General features: G+C 33.6%; 1 protein-coding gene across 1 annotated transcript in view; it reads left to right on the top strand.

The window, feature by feature from the left end:
- The window catches only part of LOC129230070 (glyoxylate/hydroxypyruvate reductase A-like), a 33,976-nt gene extending 19,776 nt beyond the window's left edge, over positions 1-14,200 (top strand). Inside the window, exons 8-11 of the mRNA XM_054864459.1 lie at positions 9,281-9,348; positions 11,734-11,818; positions 11,896-11,940; positions 14,108-14,200. Coding sequence (XP_054720434.1) covers positions 9,281-9,348; positions 11,734-11,818; positions 11,896-11,940; positions 14,108-14,194 — 285 coding nt within the window. The 3' untranslated portion in view covers positions 14,195-14,200. The remainder of the gene's footprint in view (positions 1-9,280; positions 9,349-11,733; positions 11,819-11,895; positions 11,941-14,107) is intronic.
- Positions 14,201-21,050: the final 6,850 nt, after the last annotated feature.

Genomic DNA, 21,050 nt, shown 5'->3' with positions numbered 1-21,050 from the left:
CTACTATACTTATGGAAGACCAGTGATCGTTCAGACTGATCACAAACCATTGATTGGATTAAAAGAGAAGCAGTATGATACTATATCACCTAGGCTGCAACGAATGCTCCTTAGACTTAACAGATATGATGTCAAACTTAAGTACGTCCCAGGAAAATTATTACTCATTGCTGATACACTTTCCAGAGCTCAATTAAAAGAATAAAAATTTGAAAATGAAGAAGAGACAGAAGCAAGTGTAAAAATAAATATTCTAACTCGGGCTTCACCAAGCAAGTGGAAAGATATTGCAGCAATTACTGTAAATGATGAAGAATTACAAGATGTTTTATATCATATAAAAAATGGGTGGGATGATAAACGAAGTACTAAGAAACTCGCCCAACCTTACTGGCATTGTAGAGATGAGTTATACTCTACAAAAGAAGGAATTATTTGTCGCGGTCAACGGTTAGTTGTGCCACAAGCTTCAAGATCAGAAATACTAAATAAGTTGCACTTGACTCACAGAGGTGTAGTAGCTTGTAAAGTGAAGGCAAAAGAATACTTTTACTGGCCTTCCATGAATATTGATGTAGAAAACCTTATTAACAGATGTAAAATTTGTCAGGAACACCAACGTAACAATCAAAAAGAAACTCTGATTGAACAAGAAGTACCTGAAAGGCCATGGCAAAAAGTGGGCTGTGATTTTTTTCATTTGCAAGGTCAACAATATATTTTATTGATTGATTATTTTTCAAAATATGTGGAAGTTCAGTCAGTGAAGCATAACAGTGCACAAAACGTAACTACTATCTTTAAATCTATTTTCTCCAGACATGGCATTCCGGAGGAGCTCGTGAGTGATGGGGGACCGCCATTTGACTCAGAGTGTGTAAAAAGTTTTTGCATGGAATGGAACATAAATCATCAGATCACGTCACCGTACTTTCCTAGGGCCAATGGACAGGTTGAAAGAGCAATTCAGACAATAAAAAAATCACTGATAAAAGCAGCACAAGATGGAAAAGACTTATATACGGTCTTGTTAGACTACAGAACCCAACCATCTTCTGATGTTCCTTCTCCCGCTGAGTTGTTGATGGGTAGACGACTTAGATCCCTTTTGCCATCGCATCCAGAGAAAATGTGACCAAACTTCCCATTAGAGAAAGCACAAGAATCTTTAAAGAAGCGACAGAAAGCACAAAATAAATATGCAAACATACATGGAAAAGAGTTGCCAATTCTTCATAATTAGGCAAAGGTATGGTTTCGTAAAATGCCGAACGAGCCGTGGAAGCAAGGAACTGTCATTCAATCCAATCATAATTCTCGGTCTTACGTTATTAAAGGGAAGGATGGTGGAGTTTATCGCAGAAATAGATTTTACATTCGTCCAGACAAATCAGAACACTATAGTTCTTCACAAACAAGATCAGTGGAAGATTTTTATCCTTCGACTTTGGCTAAGGGATCAAATCGAGAAATAAATAAAGAACATTCAAGCATGCCAGAACAAATAGTTCACAAAACAAATGTCCAGCAAGCATCCGCGGAAAACCCGGTAAGAAGATCGTCAAGAACTATTGTCAAGCCTCAGCGATATGGATACACTTGAACTGAATTCAATTATTTATTTATTACTGTAGAAAATATTTTAATCCTTTTTATTTCCTTTAAAAAGGGCATGTCATGTATTTATGTTTTAAGTTTTAGCAGATTGGCAACATCGAGAGAACAAAGCACGTAACTTGATATTGGAAAAGATTAATTTTAAAATTGTACTGATCAGAATTGTTGGTAATAAAATCATGATACAATACTTAACACATAATATTTTCTTTTTGCTTTTATTTCTTATAGCTAAACATTGACTGCATATAATTGTAGTTTCTGATTAATTCTATACCCAAATGTGTTTAATCATTTTTAAGAAGTGCCCTTATCAACTTTATGGGAATTCATAAATACAGAGAGAGCACCAGAAGCAGACGTTTGGTTAAATTACTGCTAAACCGAACCTTATGTATTAATCAATCCTTGTTCCCTTGTCATAAATGTTTTTCTTCAAATCAATAGTTTTGCTTGACTTCTAATATGCATATCAGAAACATTTGAACTATAAAAGCATTTTATAGGGATAATAGTTTTTTTTATTACAGTAAAGACCATTTATACGTTTTTGAAGGGACTGTATGAAAAGAGCGTATAAGTGAAAAAATGTATAATAGGTAAACAATAATGTGTATCAGACTCTGCAGGGACCAATTTGAAAAACATGTAATCGATAAAAACGTATAAAAGAGAAACATATAAACGGTGCTCCACTGTATATGCAAAAGTAAATGATTCCCTCAATTAGTTGGTTCAAACTATCTCTCTACAGGGTTGGCAGGTTTCTGCCGAGCCGGTAAAAACCACTGGTAGAAAACCGGTTAAAACCGGCATGGCAAAAACCCCTTTCTGCCACATTTATGGCAGAAACTGGCAGAAACTCAAAAAATGCCATAAATGCAATTCCTGACATACAATAGAAAATGTGTAAGGAAAATAATTAAATATTAACCCAAATACAATTTATTTACAACACTATCACCATTCAAAATCAAATTTTACATTGTTTTCACACTGCAGCAGCCTGTAACAAAAAAAAAAGCTTTGACGCTGTTTCTAAACCTAACCAATTTCCCAATTTGTTGTGCACAAAGGAGAAATTTGAGAAGATTCTTTCAATTCCAACAGAACTAGCTGGCATTATCCTCAAAGAACAAGCAAGACTCTCAAAACTTTCATCTATAGCACATTTTTTCAAACTGGACCACCATGTGGTATTTGGAGTAGTTGTTACAACGTGATTGGAAAAATAAGTTTTGGGAAAAGGGGCCGATTTGTTTTGTAAGGCAATGGTATAAGGTACATAATCAGGGTTAATATTTGTGAGTAAATTTCAGGCACTTTCTTCTTGATTACATGATAAATTTACTCCCAAATACTTTGGATGAAGCATACAGGCAAGTAAATGATTATCAGTAACTGCTTGATTAAGCTCTTTGAGAATAGCTTTATTCAGTTATACAGTGAAACCTTCGAATAGCGGACAGTTAAGGGACCAGAAGTTTTGTCCGTTATTGGGAGGTGTCCGCTATTAGGAGGAACTACTTAATTTACCTTTTTCAAAATGGGATGTTGTTCCCTTTGTAGAACACAATCGAAAAAATTGCGAAAGGTTTACTACATTTTACGTCAAGTGTAATTAATCTGTTTTTTCTTAATAAAGGTATACTGACAGCACACACTTGTCTTAAAAAACATTTAATCAATTAAAGTAATCAGTTAAAACAGTTTGACATCTCTTTTTTGCATTATCAACGGCGGCGATTCGGCGGAGCAACTCCCCTCCCCCCACACACTTTTTATGGTTAATTTATTTATTTTATCTCGAGTATCACTATTGCATGATTGACAGTTGGCAATATGACCTTGAATATGCGCAGATCTTTTTCATGTCTAAAAATTAAACAACCCAACGAAACCACGGCGCCATAAAGCTGACTATTACCGGCGCCGATCTGCTCAATTGCATCTCCCGAGAGCCCCACTTAGAAAAAAGCGCCAAGTTTCTTTTTTTATCTTAACTTTTGGATAGTTATTGTGTACAAAATTCATTAAAATCTTAATAAAAATGTATGTTAATTGTTAGGCTGACATCAGTTATCACTTATCTGCTTCAATACTCTCAAAACTAGCCGTTACAAAATTATGACTTTTTTTTTCTTTTTCATTTTTTGCTGCCCGTAAAAAGTACCATGCCTTTTAGTTCTTTTTTTTTTCTGCTCCCAACTTTTAAGCTCAATCGCTGCCTCTGCCCATTACCACTCTTTTAATTCCAAGAAACAGTGATAAGGAAATGACGGGGGTGGAATATCAGTTGTGGAGGATGAAAAGCTTTGTAAGGCAAGCAGTTACTAAGATATTATGTGAAAAGAAAAAAAAAACGGAAGCGCTACGATCGCAAGAAAATTTTTTGTGAAATAGCTGTCCGTTATTCGGAGTGTCCGTTATTCAGAGTGAATTACATGGAATGCATGGGCGGATTTATGGGAGGGCAGAGGGGGGCAATGCCCCCCCAGTTTTGGGAGGACTTTATGTAGTAACAACACATCTTCCAAAAATTAAAAAATATATATTTTTTTATTTTTTGAATATTTCCGAAGGGTATGGGTGGATTTATAAGGGGGGCATAGGGGGCAATGCGCCCCGGTTTTGGGAGGACTTTATACAGTAACAACATATCTTCCAAAATCTTAAAACAAAAAATCTTGACTTTTTTTTTAATAGTTTAATGAAAATGAAGAGAAAAGCGAATGTCCTTTTCTGACGGGAGAAAAGAAAAGAAAAAAAAAAAAACAAAAACGAACATTAAATACAAATAAAACAGCTGTCCCTGGGGTGCTAAAAACGTGTCTAAATTCATTATTTTGGACTGAAAACCATTTGGGCAAGTATGTGAATGAAAATATAGGCTAAACGAGCTTTACATTAAGCTGCAACACTTCTAATAATTGACTATTATTTTGACAAATTAGAACCTAAAGCAAAGGGGGGAGAAAACTCCACCCGCCTCCATTCTCGCTAACAGAACGATCTACTTGATTTGTGTCCACATTTCAAGTATATTTGTGCATAATATTTATGTTCTTAGTAGATTAATTGGTCCTTTAAGAAATTCTAAAAAGCATAGTTTTTTTTTCCTTCTCTCTCTTTTTTAAGAGAGAGAGAGAATAAATACTATCGCAAACTGAATAAATTTCAGTTATCTGAGTATTCTGATTAAATGAATCTTTTTACTTGGAAGGAGAGTACAATTTTACTTACTTTATAAATACTGTTTAAAAAATAAGGTTAGTCATAATCATCTAAGTCTAAGTGAGTCAGTTCTTGCCATTATTGAAATCTAAATAATTGAGTCATCAAAAGTTTTGAAAAATTTTACTGAAATTTTATAAAAGTCTGTAAAAACCTAACAAAGATTTTGGTAAACTCTTAAAAATCCTTTAACCGTAAAAATTGACGAATTTTCGTAAAAATTACAAAAAATCAAGCAAAAATTTGCAGGTAAGAGTGAATTACAAACAGGGCCAAATTTGCCTATGAGATAAACAAGCTATTGCTTAGGGCCCCTGCTTTGAAGTGGGTCCCTAACTCCCAAAAAAAAAATTCATGATTCGTTCCTTAAAAAATAGATATTGCTTGAAAAAACTAATTTCATTTTTAAGTGCTTGAAAACCTTGAATATTTCAAAACGTGTGACTACAAATCTTAAATTTTAAAATGTCTAACAAATGGTAGAGGGGGAGGAATGCCAAAATATGTCAAATTCAGCTCCTTGCCACATCCTGTATTAAAAATGTAAAAATCATGGTTCTCACGTTTGTAACATTATTTGAAATAAAGTTTTGTGACTCATGTGTTTCATATCTTGCTAGTTATTCAATCCCGAATGCAGTAATTTGGAAATTCTTTTGTATTGATTGCTTTTATCTTACTTCTTCTGCATATTGTCTATCTGTTTAGCACGGGAAAAAATACACAGTACACTACTTCTATTTCTTTTCGTTTTCTGCCCCACTTGCAACTGAAGAAAAGTTGCTGTTATGAGAAATCTATGGTTACTTTTCTTTTTTAAATTTAAAATAGCTATTTCTCAAAGTTAGAACAGGACTGTAAAAATTTACAATCAAGTATTAAAATATCAGAGACTGGAAAGTACAAGCGAAGTGCGTTAAGTAATTTTATTTATTTTATTTATTCTAGAGTCCTTGAAAATAATTAGATAAAACTTTGAAAATCCTAAGCAAAATGGGCTCCAATTACTTCTAATGCATATTGTTGATCTTTTTAAGCCAGGAAAAAAAATGATACACTACCTCTATTCCTTTTCGTTTTCTGCACTCTACTTATAATTAAAAAAAGGTTGTTATAATGAGAAATCTATAGTTTATTTTTTCTTTCAAAATGGCTGTTTCTTACAAAGTTTGAACTAAACTGTACAACTGTATAATCTAGTTATCAATATCTATGTCTATCCAATTAATCTCTATAAGGCTTCAAAATGCAGAATTTTATATTCATTTTACAAAATTTCCTGCGGAGGAGAAACCCCTGGCCCCCTAAAATTGGAGATATTCTATTTCCCACTTAAAAGGGAGCCCTGCATCACTCTCTTGTTACCGGCTCCCTCTCTTAAGGTCAATTCAAAAAGGACAGCATGAAAACACACATTAATCAAAACGACACACAAAAGAGTGAAGCATGGACTTATGCATCATAGGAAAAAGACAAAAACATGGGAGTGGGGGGGGGGGGAGCAATGAAAATGTTGCTAAAAAAAAAAAAATCCTGCCCCCCCAAGAACTCAGTCCTAAATCCGCCCATGATGGAATGGCCTATATTGAGGGACTGGGACTTGCAAAAATGTCCGTTAATTAGAGGTGTCCGTTATTCGGGAGTGTCCGTTAAGGGAGGTTTCACTGTATTAAGTGTAAAATGACAAGTTCTTGAATTTTAGAGTTTAATGAAATAAAACATCTGTATTTATTTAAATATTTGATATATATATTACACTTTATATTAAATGCAAACAAAATAATTATAAACAATAAACTGAAAAATGTGTTACTTACAACATTACAAGGCTAAAATTTCTAACACATAGCAATTTCAACTATGATAAATTTTACTTTGCTTTGGAAATGTCAGTCTTGTTGTTTAATATTTTTACACTAATTATTAACTACCATATTAACTATCATATTAAGTTTTTGCAATGACAAAATGGAGTTACATTTTTTATTTTACTTAATTGCCTGTCATTAAGTAATTACTAGAGCTATTAAAAACGTTTTCTAGTTTTTGCCAGTTTCTACCAGTTTCTGCCGGTTTTTACCGGTTATAACCAGTTTCTGCCACTGGCAGGGCAAAAACCAGTTTCTGCCGGCAAAAAGCCAACCCTGTCTCTCTATAAAAATCTTTACAATTGATTAAAAAAAAAAAAAATCTTCAAATGCTTTTATTTATAGTAGACTTGGAAATTTAAAATTCTACCTAATGCGTCATAGAGTTTTAAGCAATTTTATTACTACAGGGTTCGTACGGGTCATGGAAATCCTGGAAAGTCATGAAAAAAAAAAAAAAAAATAGCAAATTTCAGACCTGGAAAAGTCATGGAAAATTGAAATTTTTTTTCCAAGTCATGGAAATTTATTTGATGTCATGTAAAAATGTCCTGATCTAAGAGAAAGTAACGGTATCTAAAAGAGCATTGGAAATCTTGAGTGATTTAACAGCATTGCACATAAAAGCTATTAAAACTGGAAAATTGAAGGATCCCAAAAACAAGTCTAAATTTTGAAATCTCATTGCATCCACTTCTGTAGCAGCCACTCGTCTTTTTTTGCAATGTAATTTTACTACTTGGACCATTACTCATTTTTAATTTACCATTATTTTCAGCACTTCTTATATATTCTGTAGAATTAAACTTTCAGATTTTTGATTTCGCTCACTCAAAAAATACTAATCAATTGCATCCGAGTTTTCCATCACTTGTAAAAATTTTATTATTAAACTTATCATAGTTTATCTTAAATTGTTAAAGGTTTTAGAAAATGAAGATCTTTAGTCAGGCATTGGGATACAGAAATAGGGGAATTCTAGTACTCTAAAACAGTAGCACACATTCACTCCACTAACAGCTTTTGTTTTTTTTCATGAATTCACTAAAGAATGTGGCTTTACTTTAAAAAACAAAAATACTGTCAGATTATGTTTATGGTTAAATGCGCAGTTGACATTAAAAGGCATCTTTTGAGCAAATCTATTGAAACTCAGTAATAACACATTCAACATTTGACCCATTCATTATCATTCTGCCTGTTAATAAAATAAAGAGTATTTAAGAATCATTACATTCCATTCACTGTATTTTTACTTTGCTCTGAGATTTTAAATTTATGTGAAAAAAGACAAATAAGAATAGATTTTTAGGTGTGCACTGATAATTTTGCAATTACAAGTGCTTCGATGAGGTAGTAGGAGTTTTGCTAATGTTTTTTTCTGAAAAAATTGGCAAATTTGATATTAAATAGTACTATTCCCTTCTTGTAACAAGGTCATGAAACATTTTATGAAGTCATGAAAAAGTCTTGGAAAAGTCATGGATTTTTTTCATCCAAATAGAGTATGAACCCTGTTACTAGTTATAGCCACTTTATTAGGAACTTATACTTTTCAATGAAAACAATTAGGCAATCTTATAGGTATTACGTATGAGACTTGTCACTATATTGCATTTATTACTGTAAAATGGAAAAAGAAAGTTGAAAACATTGATAGTCTCAACTAAAGACTGTGCATTTTTTTTTTTTTTTTTTTTTTTTTTAAGAATCAATGATTCTTTAAAAAAAAAATGAAAACGAAAAAATATGCACAGAAATCAAGAAAGAAAAGCAAAACATATTAATTGTTTTTAATGAGTGGAAAAGTAGAAAACTTGCATGTGAATTGTAGAATGTATTCTGTTATAGTATGTATTATCAATAAATACTTTTGAGCATGTAAAGACAAAAATGTTTTGTACTATTCAGTGTGTTCCCTCAAGAGTTATTGGGGGCAACAAACACACATTTCCCCATTTCATAACCACCTGCTTGAAAATGTTTTAATTTTGCGAATTTTAAAAGGGTAAATAAGGAAGTTGCAACTTCAGTAGGCTGGCCGGAACGGTGTTCACCAGACACTGATTCTCGATCACTTTCTAACTGTTCTACCCACCCATAAAAAATTTCACGGCTCATACAACGGTCATTATACACTGAAGTCATTATACATTAAGCAGTTTTCACTTTCAGCAATCCAGAAATGAATTAGAGAACTTGTTCAACCAATGCAGAATTTTCAAGAAAACTCGGAATCATTTAACTTAATTTTGAGGCTATAAACAGAGCAATTTTTATCAATCAGCTAATTAGAACTCATCCCCGTGATGCCAATTTGAGATCCCAAATGTATCAAACTTGTAGTAGCAAGTCTTTTCCCTGCACCAATTTGTCTCTTTAATTTTTGAATGACCCTCGCGTATATGTGTGTAGGGAGTCAATTTCAAAGGCTATAAATATTCAAGACCTTTGACAGTGACATGCCCCAACATAGTGATGACAATAGGTGAGATGGCCGTACTATGTTGATGTTGTTTTTTTTTTAATCAAAATATATTGAATATTTTTACTGTTTTCAGAAACCAGTTTTCATTAATATTGGGAGAGGTGACATTATTAAGGACACCACTGTTATTAGAGCATTAAGGTGAGCATGTTTTCAGAATTTCATCGTCATTATAAGAGCTTTGTATTTGCTTAGCTTTTTAAGATATGGATTTCAAAAGCTACAAAGCAGGGCTTCACAAACTGTGGTCCGTGGACTCCTTGGGGATCGCTAAGATTTAATAGGGGATCTGCCCCAAACTTTGGGGAAAAAAATGTTTTTAAAACGTTAAATGATGTTTAAATAATACTTTTGTGTTTGAAAACCAGAATTTAACCTATTTAAGTATGGAGTCCTCTTTTGAGCAGTACTTACAGCATCTTGAGCAGTGGTGAATTTGTTAAATTTTCAGTGCCAGAACGCCAACTAGAAATACTTGAACCCTTAGTCGTAACCAGTTTTATGTGATAGAGGATCGGAAAAGAAGTATTGGAACTGTGTTCTGGCACCCAATCGCCCCTGATCTTGAGTTACAATGCTATAAGATCATACAAAAAAAGTGTTTCATTGTCTAAATGTGCAAATGTGTTCCATTAAAAAGAAAGTGTTGTGAAATGTGCTTCAAATCAGTTCCAAATTTGTCCTGCTGAGTATATTTGTTAAATTTAAGCTTGTAACACATTTGAGTAGTGATTGGGGGAACATTTGAGAGCAGTTTGAGAACACATTTGGGTTCAATCGTCATATCATTGCTATCTTCCTTAAAAAATGAGGCAGTGAAAAGCAAAATGATGTAAGTGACAAAATTTAAAATTTGGAGATAACCAGTACAAATAGTAGGTGAACCTCTCCTCTGTCTTGGAGCAAAAGATAGTACTAGTAGCTCTGGTAGGTGTTGCTATATAGCATGATTTAGAAAAACTTTTCAATGAAAGCCTAACTAGGATTTTATCTTCTAACGTGTTTTACTCAAAACTTGAAAATGTCCACTTACATCCCTTTGTTTCTCACTGCCTCAAATAAAATTTCAACAGCCTTTTTTAACTACCAATCAATAGAATATCTCAATATGACTCTATTAAAAGTTTTGAAGCAAAAAATGGCTGCTAGTTGGTGTTAAGAATGCCGGCAAAAAGAGTGACCTTCCCTGATCGAAGATCATGCATTGCTCGGCAGCAGTTGAAAGCTGTCTCACAAAATTGCTGTAAAATTCACAGCAAAAAATACTGGTATAATCAAAGGAGTGTTTCATAAGTGGAAAAGAGGTTGCAAAAAGTGTCCCAAAGAGTTACAAATTGTTCTAAAAAAGGCAACATGTGTCAGTGTTTAAAAAACATTCTCAAATGTGTTCCCACAAGTGATAAAAAAAAAAGTGTGCTACACCCAATAATTGTTCTGAAAAGTGTTCTTAGTTAAGTGTTTTGAAATCTGTCTCAAAAAGCATGCTTTAAACTGTTTTAAAAAGGGGTTGTTCAAAAAGTGTTCACAAAACGCGTTCAAAGAGTCAATTGATTCAATTTGTAGTGCAAAACTAAATAGGAATACGGAGTTATCAATATTCTGAACTTGTTATTCGACTAAAGCAGTCAAAAATTCAACTCAATAGGGTAGACCGGAGTGATTGCCGCCACCTGGATAAATGTTGTCACCCCTGATATTTGAGTCAAGAAAACTGGTTACCCGGCCTGACTGCCCCTGGCTTGTAGTGAACGATGTTACAATCAATGCCGCAAGTGAATGGCAGTCATTGCGCGTGTTATTTTGATTTTAGTGATCAACGTTGTTTTCAAGAGGTTTGATTTTATATTTCCATTTTGAATAAGCTGAGGTATGTACCTTTGATTGCTATAATACCTGCATTCGCTATGAATAACATTTAAATAGCTATTTTGACCTGCATTTTAATCAACAATATTGATCACTTCCATGTGTTTTGATGTCTTTAACTCTATATTTCTTCCATCTTGTCAGATCGGGGTTATGAGGCTACATCTCTGAGGGCGATGCCTCCAGGATGGCGGCATTATCCCCAGAAGCATCTTTCCACTGTATATGTCAAAAGCAATTTTTTAAAGAAACGAAAATGCACTCTTGTAAATCAGTATCAGTAATCTGTACAAAAAAGTACTAAAATGATAAAATTTTCCGACTAAGTTGGAATGAAGGGAGAGTAAAATTCTACATTTTTTCTAAACAGGAAAGATCTTCCTGGTGATGTAAAAATGCATGCATGCAATTTTCATTGCTATTGAAAATGTTTGTAATTTTTTACTGTAGATTAGGATTTCATAATTTTTGTCATAAAGCTTTTTTTTTCTACCCATCCGAGAAATAATATTCTGGTAACTAACTTGAAAGCGTTTGTGTGCACTTTATATTACTGTTGTATATCAACAATAATTTTCTTTTCAGATGTTATATATATTTTTTGAAACAAACTTTTAATGTCATTCACGTATCTGAAGAAGCCGTTTTTTTTTCTTTCAGTGAAGGCTGGATATCAAAAGCAATTTTAGATGTCTTTGATGATGAACCTCTAGCTACAGAAAACCCTTTGTGGAAGACTCCTGGGGTTGGTATTGATTTATTTTGTTCAATCTACATGGCTGTACTTTCGAGTGATGTTTACATTTTTTTTTTATTTTAAAGGTTCACATTACTCCTCATGTTGGTGCCATACCAAGAATAGATGGGGTAAGTGTCATAACATATTATTCTGTTTTGATTCTCTACTCCTTCTTAATAAGTAACTAAAGCATCATTAACATATTGCTTTGATGGCTAATTAGTACACATCTTCATGTAATGTAGCTAGTAATATCTGAACTTCTTCTGATATGAAGCTACATTTCAAGAAAGTTTATCAAATTAGCACCTCATTTTGTAGCATGTTTTGCAGGTTTTACTTTATTCAGATAATAAAAAGTTTAAATTAATTTAATAATTCTTTACTGATTCTTTAGATTTGATTCCTGTTTTCATTATCAAATTTTATGTATTATTGATTTTTTGTGCTAGTGCAACTTTTCAGCCAAACTCGTGGCCTATCAGTAATGTACATAAGGTTTCCAAAAAGGAAGGTAACAAGAGCTATGATGTGTGGAGATTCTCTCTATGAATAAAAATCATGCGAAGAGGATCCGAGATTTCAAACATTAACTGGTGGATGGAGCTGGGTTTTCACCAACAAGACGAAGTGTGAGAAGTTTTTTATTTTGGGAGGTATTGGACTACCCTCTTTATAGTCCTGACCTTGCACCAAGGGATTTCCATCTCTTTTAAACCTTAAAAGAAACACTTGGAGGTTGGGACTTGAAGAAGTCGTTGTCAAGAATGTGAAACCACATGAAGATGGCTTGCTGAACCACAGCATTGGTTCTGAATTGCTGATTTCCCCAAGTGTTTCTTTTAGGGTCCAAAGAGACTGAAATCACTTGGTGCAAGGTCGGGACTGTAAGGAAGGTGGTTCAGTACTTCTCAAAGCAAAAGATTTATCACACTTCTTCCTGTTAGTGGGCACCCAGCTCCATCCACCAGTACCGTTTGAAATCTCTGATTATCTTCGTTACCTTCAGTGAGAATTTTGTTCATACAGAGTAGTACACAGTAAAAATTGTTTTTGAATAGACAAATCTTTGACAGCAGTTGACAGAGAGAAAAGGCAGTGCATTGTTACTTGCTCATATTGGCTTTTGGTACAATTAGATTTTAATCACACCTCCAACCTAAAGACAAATGCAACAATAAATTAATTGTAAAATGATCAATAGTAAAAAATGCTGTAAAAGAAATGATGTACAGATTTAGAAAATAGGTAACAATAGGGTAACATACTGCCCATTTGAACAATTCATGGTTTAGACATTTGATAAGAAATAAAATTGGAGCCCACTTAGCTTAGGATTTTCAAAGACATTGAATTATTTTCAAGGAATCTAGAACAATTAAAATTATTTAATGCACTTTATTTGTAATTTCCTGTCTGATATTTTAGTACTTGACTGTCATTTTTACTGTCCTGTTCTAACTTTGTAAGAAACTGCTATTTTAAATTTAAAAGAAAAAAAACTATAAATTTCTCATGACAACAACTTTTCTTCAGTTGCAAGTGGGGCAGAAACCAAAAAGGAATAGAGGTAGTATCCCCCCCCCCGTGCTAAACAGATTGACAGTATGCATAAGAAGTAAGATAAAAGCAAGACATAACAAAAGAATTTTGAAAATACTGCATTCGAAATTAAAGAAATTGCAAGATATGAAACACATGTGAGTCACAGAAGTTTGTAATATGTTTCAAAAACGTGAGAACCATGGTTTTTACATTTATGGTGCACAATGTTGCAAGGAGCTGAATTTGACATATATTGGCATTTCTTCTCCCTATTCCCTCTCATTTGTGGTTTGTAGCCACAATTTTCCAAATGTTCAAGGTTTTCAAGCACTAGAATATGAAATTTATTTTTTCAAGTACTTTTCTTTTTTTTTGGAATGAATAAGGCTAATTTCCTAGATTTGGAGGCCCCTTAACAAAGCGGGGGCCCTAAGCTATTGCTTGCTTAGCTGTACATAAATCCCGGCCTGGTCCTCATTGTTTTAAGCAAACAGAACATAATTTATTATAAATTTACATGCTGACTACAATAGTTTCTAATTTTTCTTTAGTTTATAACTGCTCAAGTTTTTTCCATAGTGATTTTAGAATAGGCTTAACTAGTTTTCTGCTTTGTCAAAGACTGGTTTATCAAATTTCAAATTTTATGAACTTTAATTCAAATTTTATACTATTAAAGCATGCTAGTCTTGAACATTTTTTAAATACATTTTTCTTGTCATTGAAGTGATTATTCTTGCATTTTTCCAGATTGCCAAATTTATAACTGACAACTATTCAAGATATGTCAGCGGAGGACAGTTAATGAACGTTATTGACTGGAAAAATGGTTATTGATCAAATATAGTGTTGAGTTAAAATGTGTAATCAGTGATATTTTTTCCATTACGCAATGTTGGAGAAAATATGAAGATCAAATGTTTTCAATGGTACTTTGCATTTTACACAATAAAAAGTATTTTGATATATTTTTTGTTCAACATTTTTTTTTAATATGTCAATCAAACCATTCTTAATGGTCATATCTGCATTTCTGGTCTTTAATTTCAATTAGGAATTTGGATTAAAAGGACACAAGTCCACAATTTGTCATTTGTGTTTCGAAACTTGAGTTTTCATTTTTAGGTTTTCATAAAAGCATTTTAATCCCATTTTCTTTATCTTTAAAAATAACAAGTTGATTTTAAGTCAGTAATTACCTGTAATATTTCAGAAAATAATTTTAAGTCTATTACCTTTCCTTATATTTGAGACATGAGATTTCGTCTCTAAAATACCTCCATTATTCTAGAAAATCATTTTAATTCTTTACTCAAAAAAAAAAACTTCTTTTGATCCTTGGTCCGTACAAAAAGAAGACATATCTTTCCTTAGTGTAACAAAGTAACTAGTAAACACAATGTTGATGAGCATGAATTAGCAATTGATTCAAAATAAGTATTTCAGGGTTTTAATGAATTTCCTTTCCAATGCAAAAAAGTGTGAGGTATTGGAAGTAGAGTTATGCAAGAAGATTTTACATCCAAGTTCATACTCTTTGCATTAAAATGGGGGTTCTTTGATACCCCAAAATGCGTGTCGAAATATCAATTGCTAATTAGTGCTTTATCAATGTTGTGTTTTGTACTATTACTGGGTGCCTAATTGATAATGTTTCAAAAATTACAGTAATGTGCCCCCCATTCATGCACTAAGGTAAAATTCAGGTGGTCCTCCCCCCCCACATGCATACATACAGAAATGAAACTGGTTATTTATAACTTTAGTACCCAGTGGGGGGAGATTAACATTGACTGTCTTTTAAAGCCTCCAAACTTACCCTAACAACTATTGTGGGCATATAATGGAAACATACCGAATATTTTCATATCTTGTTAATAATAAATAATTTAATCTACTAATAATAAAGCTGAAAGTCTGGATGTCTGTTACGAGCATAGCCATTTGACTGATTTTCGGCACAAAATTATTTCGTAGCATAGGGGTGAGCATTGAGAAAGGGGGAGAACACCTCAAAGCGATTTTTCGAAAATTTGATTTTGTTATTTTTCTATTCCAATTTTAAGCCCATTTTACCGAGTAAATTACCATAACATAGACAAACAAATTAGCATAGCGAATTGGCGAGAAATTCATCCGTTATTTGTAAACATACAGGTGACTAAATGACCTTTTAATTTTCTACTACGAGCAAAGCCGTGCGGGTACCGCTAGTTGTTACATAATTGAACATGTTATCTCTGTGTTTCAAAAAAGACAGAGATTAAGTCTAATGTAGAATAATATTAAAAACTAAATTGTAATGCAGCAAAAGCCTAGTTTGTTGTTCCCTCTCATATCTTGGCAATCAGACATTTAATAGTTAAAAATATATGCAATCTAAATTATTTTTCCTTCTTAGAAATATGCACAAAATTTTTACTTAAAAAAAAGCCTTTCTTTTTTTTCAATTGCCAGTTATTTTCTTTCTCTAAAAAGCTAACTGCACTCATAAGTATATACACACATTAAAGGAAAATACAGGGTGTTTCAAAATGAATAGCAGGGTTTTAACATGTTATAATATTTATTACACTAAACTTACAGCCACAAGTGATATATCAAATGAAAGAGAAACTCAAACAGTTTTTTACATAACAGCCTACAAGTGTTCAACGAGAGTACCATTCGTCACTCGGCACATGTCAAGACGATATGCTAGTTCTTCCCTTTGATGAGTGTCTCATTAGTAATTGCTGCAACAGCTGTTTCAATCCTGTTCCTTAATTCGGGAAGGTGGGCTGGCAGTGGAGGCACATGCACACGGTCCTTAATAAACCCCAATAGATAGAAATCACACGGCGTTAGGTCGGGTGATCGTGGAGGCCATGGGAAACAAGCCCTGTCATTAGGCCCCTTACGGCCAATCCAGCGGTCGGGTACCTCATTATGCCAGTGAGGCGGCGCACCATCTTGCTGAAAGATGAAGTTTTCTGGTTCATCTTGTGTCAGTTGAGGGAAGAGCCATAGCTGTAAAGTATCCAGATAAGAAGTACCAGTTAGCATGCGCACTGATGCCAACAAACAAAACTGTTTGAGTTTCTCTTTCATTTGATATATCACTTGTGGCTGTAAGTTTGGTGTAATAAATATTATAACATGTTAAAACCACGCTATTCATTTTGAAACACCCTGTATATTAAATTTTTAACTTAAACATTCCATCTTGTGTATACATTTACAGTTTCACTGAGAAAAGCAACATGTGAATGCCTCAGTTGCCAGATCGATTAACTCCACTTTAAAAAAGAATCCTCATTTCTGCTTTAATAGTGCCTAATCAATGCTTAGAATGGGAATTTATATTAAACTTTTGGTTCAGTACATTTCTGATTCTTCAATGGCAGGAAATGTAACACGAGCAGGGTTGCCAGACGTCGCGGATTTCAAGGGACAGTCCCGTATTTTGAAAAATTGTCCCGCGTCCAGGGGAACTTCCATACGGGACGGCTTAAGTCCCGTATTCTAGGTTATAACAATATTTTACAAAACGAGACATTATTTGTGGAATAAAGAGGAATAAGAAAATCATGTGGCAGCAAACGCAAAAATTATTTTAGTTTTAATTTAGTTTTGTTTTGGCGGCAGACTATGAGAAGCCAAATGATTCCTTCCTCTTGGCGCATTGACAAATGTAAATAAAAGTATATCTTTGCACATACATCGTCAATTGTAATGAAAAAAATTTTTATACTTTGATCGGCGACAGTTTGTAAAGTTCAATGCTCAGTTACGATTGCATTTTTCAGATTTATCATGAAGAGACATTCTACGTAGGAAAGCACCCCTTAAAAATACATCATATGCAGTAATTGCCCTCAACCTCCAAAATACCCCCCCCCCCCCCTTTCACTCCTAGAAGCCTGTCCCGTATTTACTGTTCTTAAATCTGGCAACCCTGAACACGAAGGCCCTTTCACTCCAATGGATAACAGTATCTTCTTCATCACTTTTCTCGACTTTTTGTTTTATGGAGTAAATCGATTTGGCAAGTGAAGCATCCATATAATATTTTGGTGCACTGGGAAATTAAATTAATTTAGTTTGCATTATCAAAACTAGTGTTTCCATGTTGTAGAATACTAAACATTAAATAAAAAAAATATATATCAATTTTTTGGAACATAAAATACAATTACAGTAGAACCTCTCAATAAGGGACACTTAGGGGACCAGACATTTTGTCCCTTAAATAGAGGTGTCCCTTATTCGGAGGTGGATGAATTGATGCATGCTGTGTAGGTAGTATAATATCACAATAAACATCAACTATTAACACTTAAGATTAAATACTGAAAATGTCTCATTATGTTGAAGAAAATTCATAATTATTCAAATTTCTAAGTTTATATTATTTTATTAATTAAAATTTAATCAAACATTTTGTAATGGTAAAGTTTTGTATCATACAGAAATAATTTTGAAGTAATTCAATACATGTATTTGCTTTATGTTATGTAATTTACAATGTAATATACTATGTGAATTACAATTAATATGTTCAAATTTCTTAAGTTTTATATACAAAGCTAATTAGTTGCCATGAACTCCTCGTCGGCCCTGAACCAACTTGAATAAATTGTTGAGAGGGCAAATTATGCATTTTAATTTCAGCAAGTTTTTTTGAAAATACATTACTTTCTTCCTTCACATATAATTATGTCAAACTAACCTCAGTGAATTTTTAGAGGAAAAGTGAAACTTGAATTCTAGTAAACTCACTTTTTCTTATGTGCTTATACATTATTTCTTGCATTTTTTTTTCTTTTATTTTATGACTGTCCCTTAAACAGAGTGTCCCTTAATTAGAGGTAAATACATGGAAGTCTCTATTCAAAGGGACTGGGACCAGAAAAAATGTCCCTTAAATAGAGGTGTCCCTTATTCGGAGGTGTCCCTTAATGGAGGTTCTACTGTATAATTTTCTGAAAACATTATTTTATGCAAGTAACTTCAAAATTTTTAATTTTTCCCGTACGGAAAAAAATCTGTCCAGAAAAAAAAGACCCCCCCCCATTTCAGGGATGTATTCCTCGACAGTTCCCATCCCTAAGGGAGAAATATTTCAGGTCCATGAATAATCTGAATTAGCTGTAACAGTTTAGAAAAGTGCAATTCATAAATGCGCTCTTCTCTATGCTTTCACATATGAGTTTTTCATAAAATCCTCAATATTTTAGAAAGTTATGTTAGTTGCAAACTGTCCTCGATTTTTGGAACAATTATTTTCTGTCCATTTATAATGGCTGACATTTCTAAAAATGACTGTAGGTCTTTAATTGACAATGTTTCAGAAAATAAGTGAATAAATGTCATGAACAGAAAATTATTTTACACCTTCAACGGTTCTAATTTTTTAGCAAACTATAGGGTGGTTAAAGAAAATCCCCCCCCTCCCCACAAGATGTAGTGATGTGCCGGATATCCGTATCTGCAGATATCCAAAGGGAAATAAAGATCCGTATCCGTAACATTTTTGACGGATATTTTTAAATTTCAACACACATTTGAATTCCAAATTCCAAATATAAGTATGTTTGAAAAAAACAATTAAATTCCATTTCAATCAGGTTTTATTTCACACTAGTGGTACCCGCATGGCTTTGCCTGTAATTTAAAAATTAAAAGGTCTTTTGGTTTGCCTGTATATTTACAAATAATGTATGGTGAATTTTCTCGCGAATTGGCTTGTGCCCATGTTACGGTTCCACGTTATGATAATTTCGTATCTCGCCAATTGGCTTGCGCCCAAGTTCCCGTTCCACGTTATGATAATTTCGTAATTTAGTCGTCCATCTTATGATAGTTTTGTTCTTAAAATTGGAATAGGAAAAGAACCACATCAAATTTTCGAAAAATCGCTTCGAGGTGCACACCCCCATGCTACAAACTAACTTTGTGCCAATTTTCATGAAAATCGGCTCAACGGTCTAGGCGCTATGCGCGTCACAGAGATCCAGACATCGTCCGGACAGAGAGACTTTCAGCTTTATTATTAGTAAAGATTCAAATCATAAGGTATCAAAGCTGTAGTCAATTAGTAACCCCAAGCAAAAAGGAAGGTGGTAATAAGTTTGACAAGTGTATCTGTGGCATCGTAGTTTCTAAACAGATGAACTGATTTCGTTACTTCTTTTTTTGTTCAACAGGTGACTGGATCGAAAGTGTTCTTAGCTTGTTTTTGTTAATGGCAAACATCGACACTTTTGTCACATTTCTTTTCATCCATTAGGTGTTACCCCGAAACACGTGTTTGCAGTAATCTGCAATTTGTGCCATATTCCTTATTTTACTATTAATGCACAAAGGCATTTATACACGTGTAAGCCACTCCAATTGGGAAAAAACCCCACATTAAATAGGGTTGTTTCCATCAGTCAAAACACCTACTTTTAGTCACTAAAGTTGATAGAATGAGCAAAAAAAAAATAATAATTTGAATTTTGACATCTTGAATTCAAATTATGTTTTTCGCAATCACGAGTGTGTTTATGTAGGTGTGTGAGGAGGGGTATGTGTGTTTGTGTGTGGTATGTGTAGTTGTGTTTGTGTCTGTGTGCAGGCATAAGTGTGTGGGTAGTTGTGTGTATGAGTGTTTGGGTGCGTGGGGGCGGGGCATGTGTATGTGTGTGTATGCATATGTGTGTCTGTGTGCAGGCATGAATGTGCGGGTAGTTGTGTGTATGTGTTGGTGTGTGTGTATGTGTAGGTGTCTGTATGTATGCGTGTCTATGTATCCGTGTGTGTTTGTGTGTGTAGGTGTATGTGTTTGTGTGTGTAGTTGTGTATGTATGCATGTGTGTAGTTGTGTATGTATGCATGTGTGTAGTTGTGTATGTATGCGTGTGTCTGTAGCATATGGATGCAACCTGGAGACGGTTTTTGCTATGAAGCAGCATCGTGAGGAGCCAGTCGACGGTGATGCTGCAGAGGGTGGCGGGGGGAAAATAAAATCATAAGACATCAAAACAGTCAAATGGAAAGCAATAAGCAATCGTGATTGCTCAAAAAAAAAAAAAAAAAAATACATGAACCCAAAAAATACTTTTATTTTTCTAACATTTAATTTTTAATTAATTTTTTCAAATGCCCGATTTTTCAAGCAAGGCGTGGTCTTTATGATGTCACAAGTGTTATAAAATTCAAAATTACTTATCTGTTTCAAAGAGTAGAAACCTTTCTATAAAAATCCTTTATTTAACATGAACACCACTTGCTTCTTGCAAGATAAAAAGGCAACTGAATACATGGTGAAAAATAAAAACATGTTGCTGAAAAACTAACAGTTGGAAAAGTAGTTACATGTGTACATGCAGTTAGAAATGCAGTTACATGTGCAGCACATGTGTGCCAACACCTGATTGGTCAACAGCCAGGAGCTAATTTGAATATCAATGGACCAATCACATGTTGGCTACAGTTAAGATACTAAAAAATTAATTTACATTCAATCTAATTTTATGTTAATTTTAATAAGTAATTAAATATATGTTTTATTTTATTTATTTATTTTTTAACATGAAAGAATACTCTACAACAAGTGATGTACTTTGGCGGGTAATCCACTGGCGTGCTGAATGCTTTAGCGTTCCCATGGTATGATAATCAAGTAGCGAATTAAATATTGTGCTCTACGCTTGCTATCGACCATATC

Source organism: Uloborus diversus, chromosome 9 (assembly GCF_026930045.1).
Source record: "Uloborus diversus isolate 005 chromosome 9, Udiv.v.3.1, whole genome shotgun sequence".
Classification (NCBI taxonomy): domain Eukaryota; kingdom Metazoa; phylum Arthropoda; class Arachnida; order Araneae; family Uloboridae; genus Uloborus; species Uloborus diversus.
The sequence above is the reverse complement of the archived record's forward strand: the minus strand, read 5'-3'. Positions and strand labels throughout refer to the sequence as shown.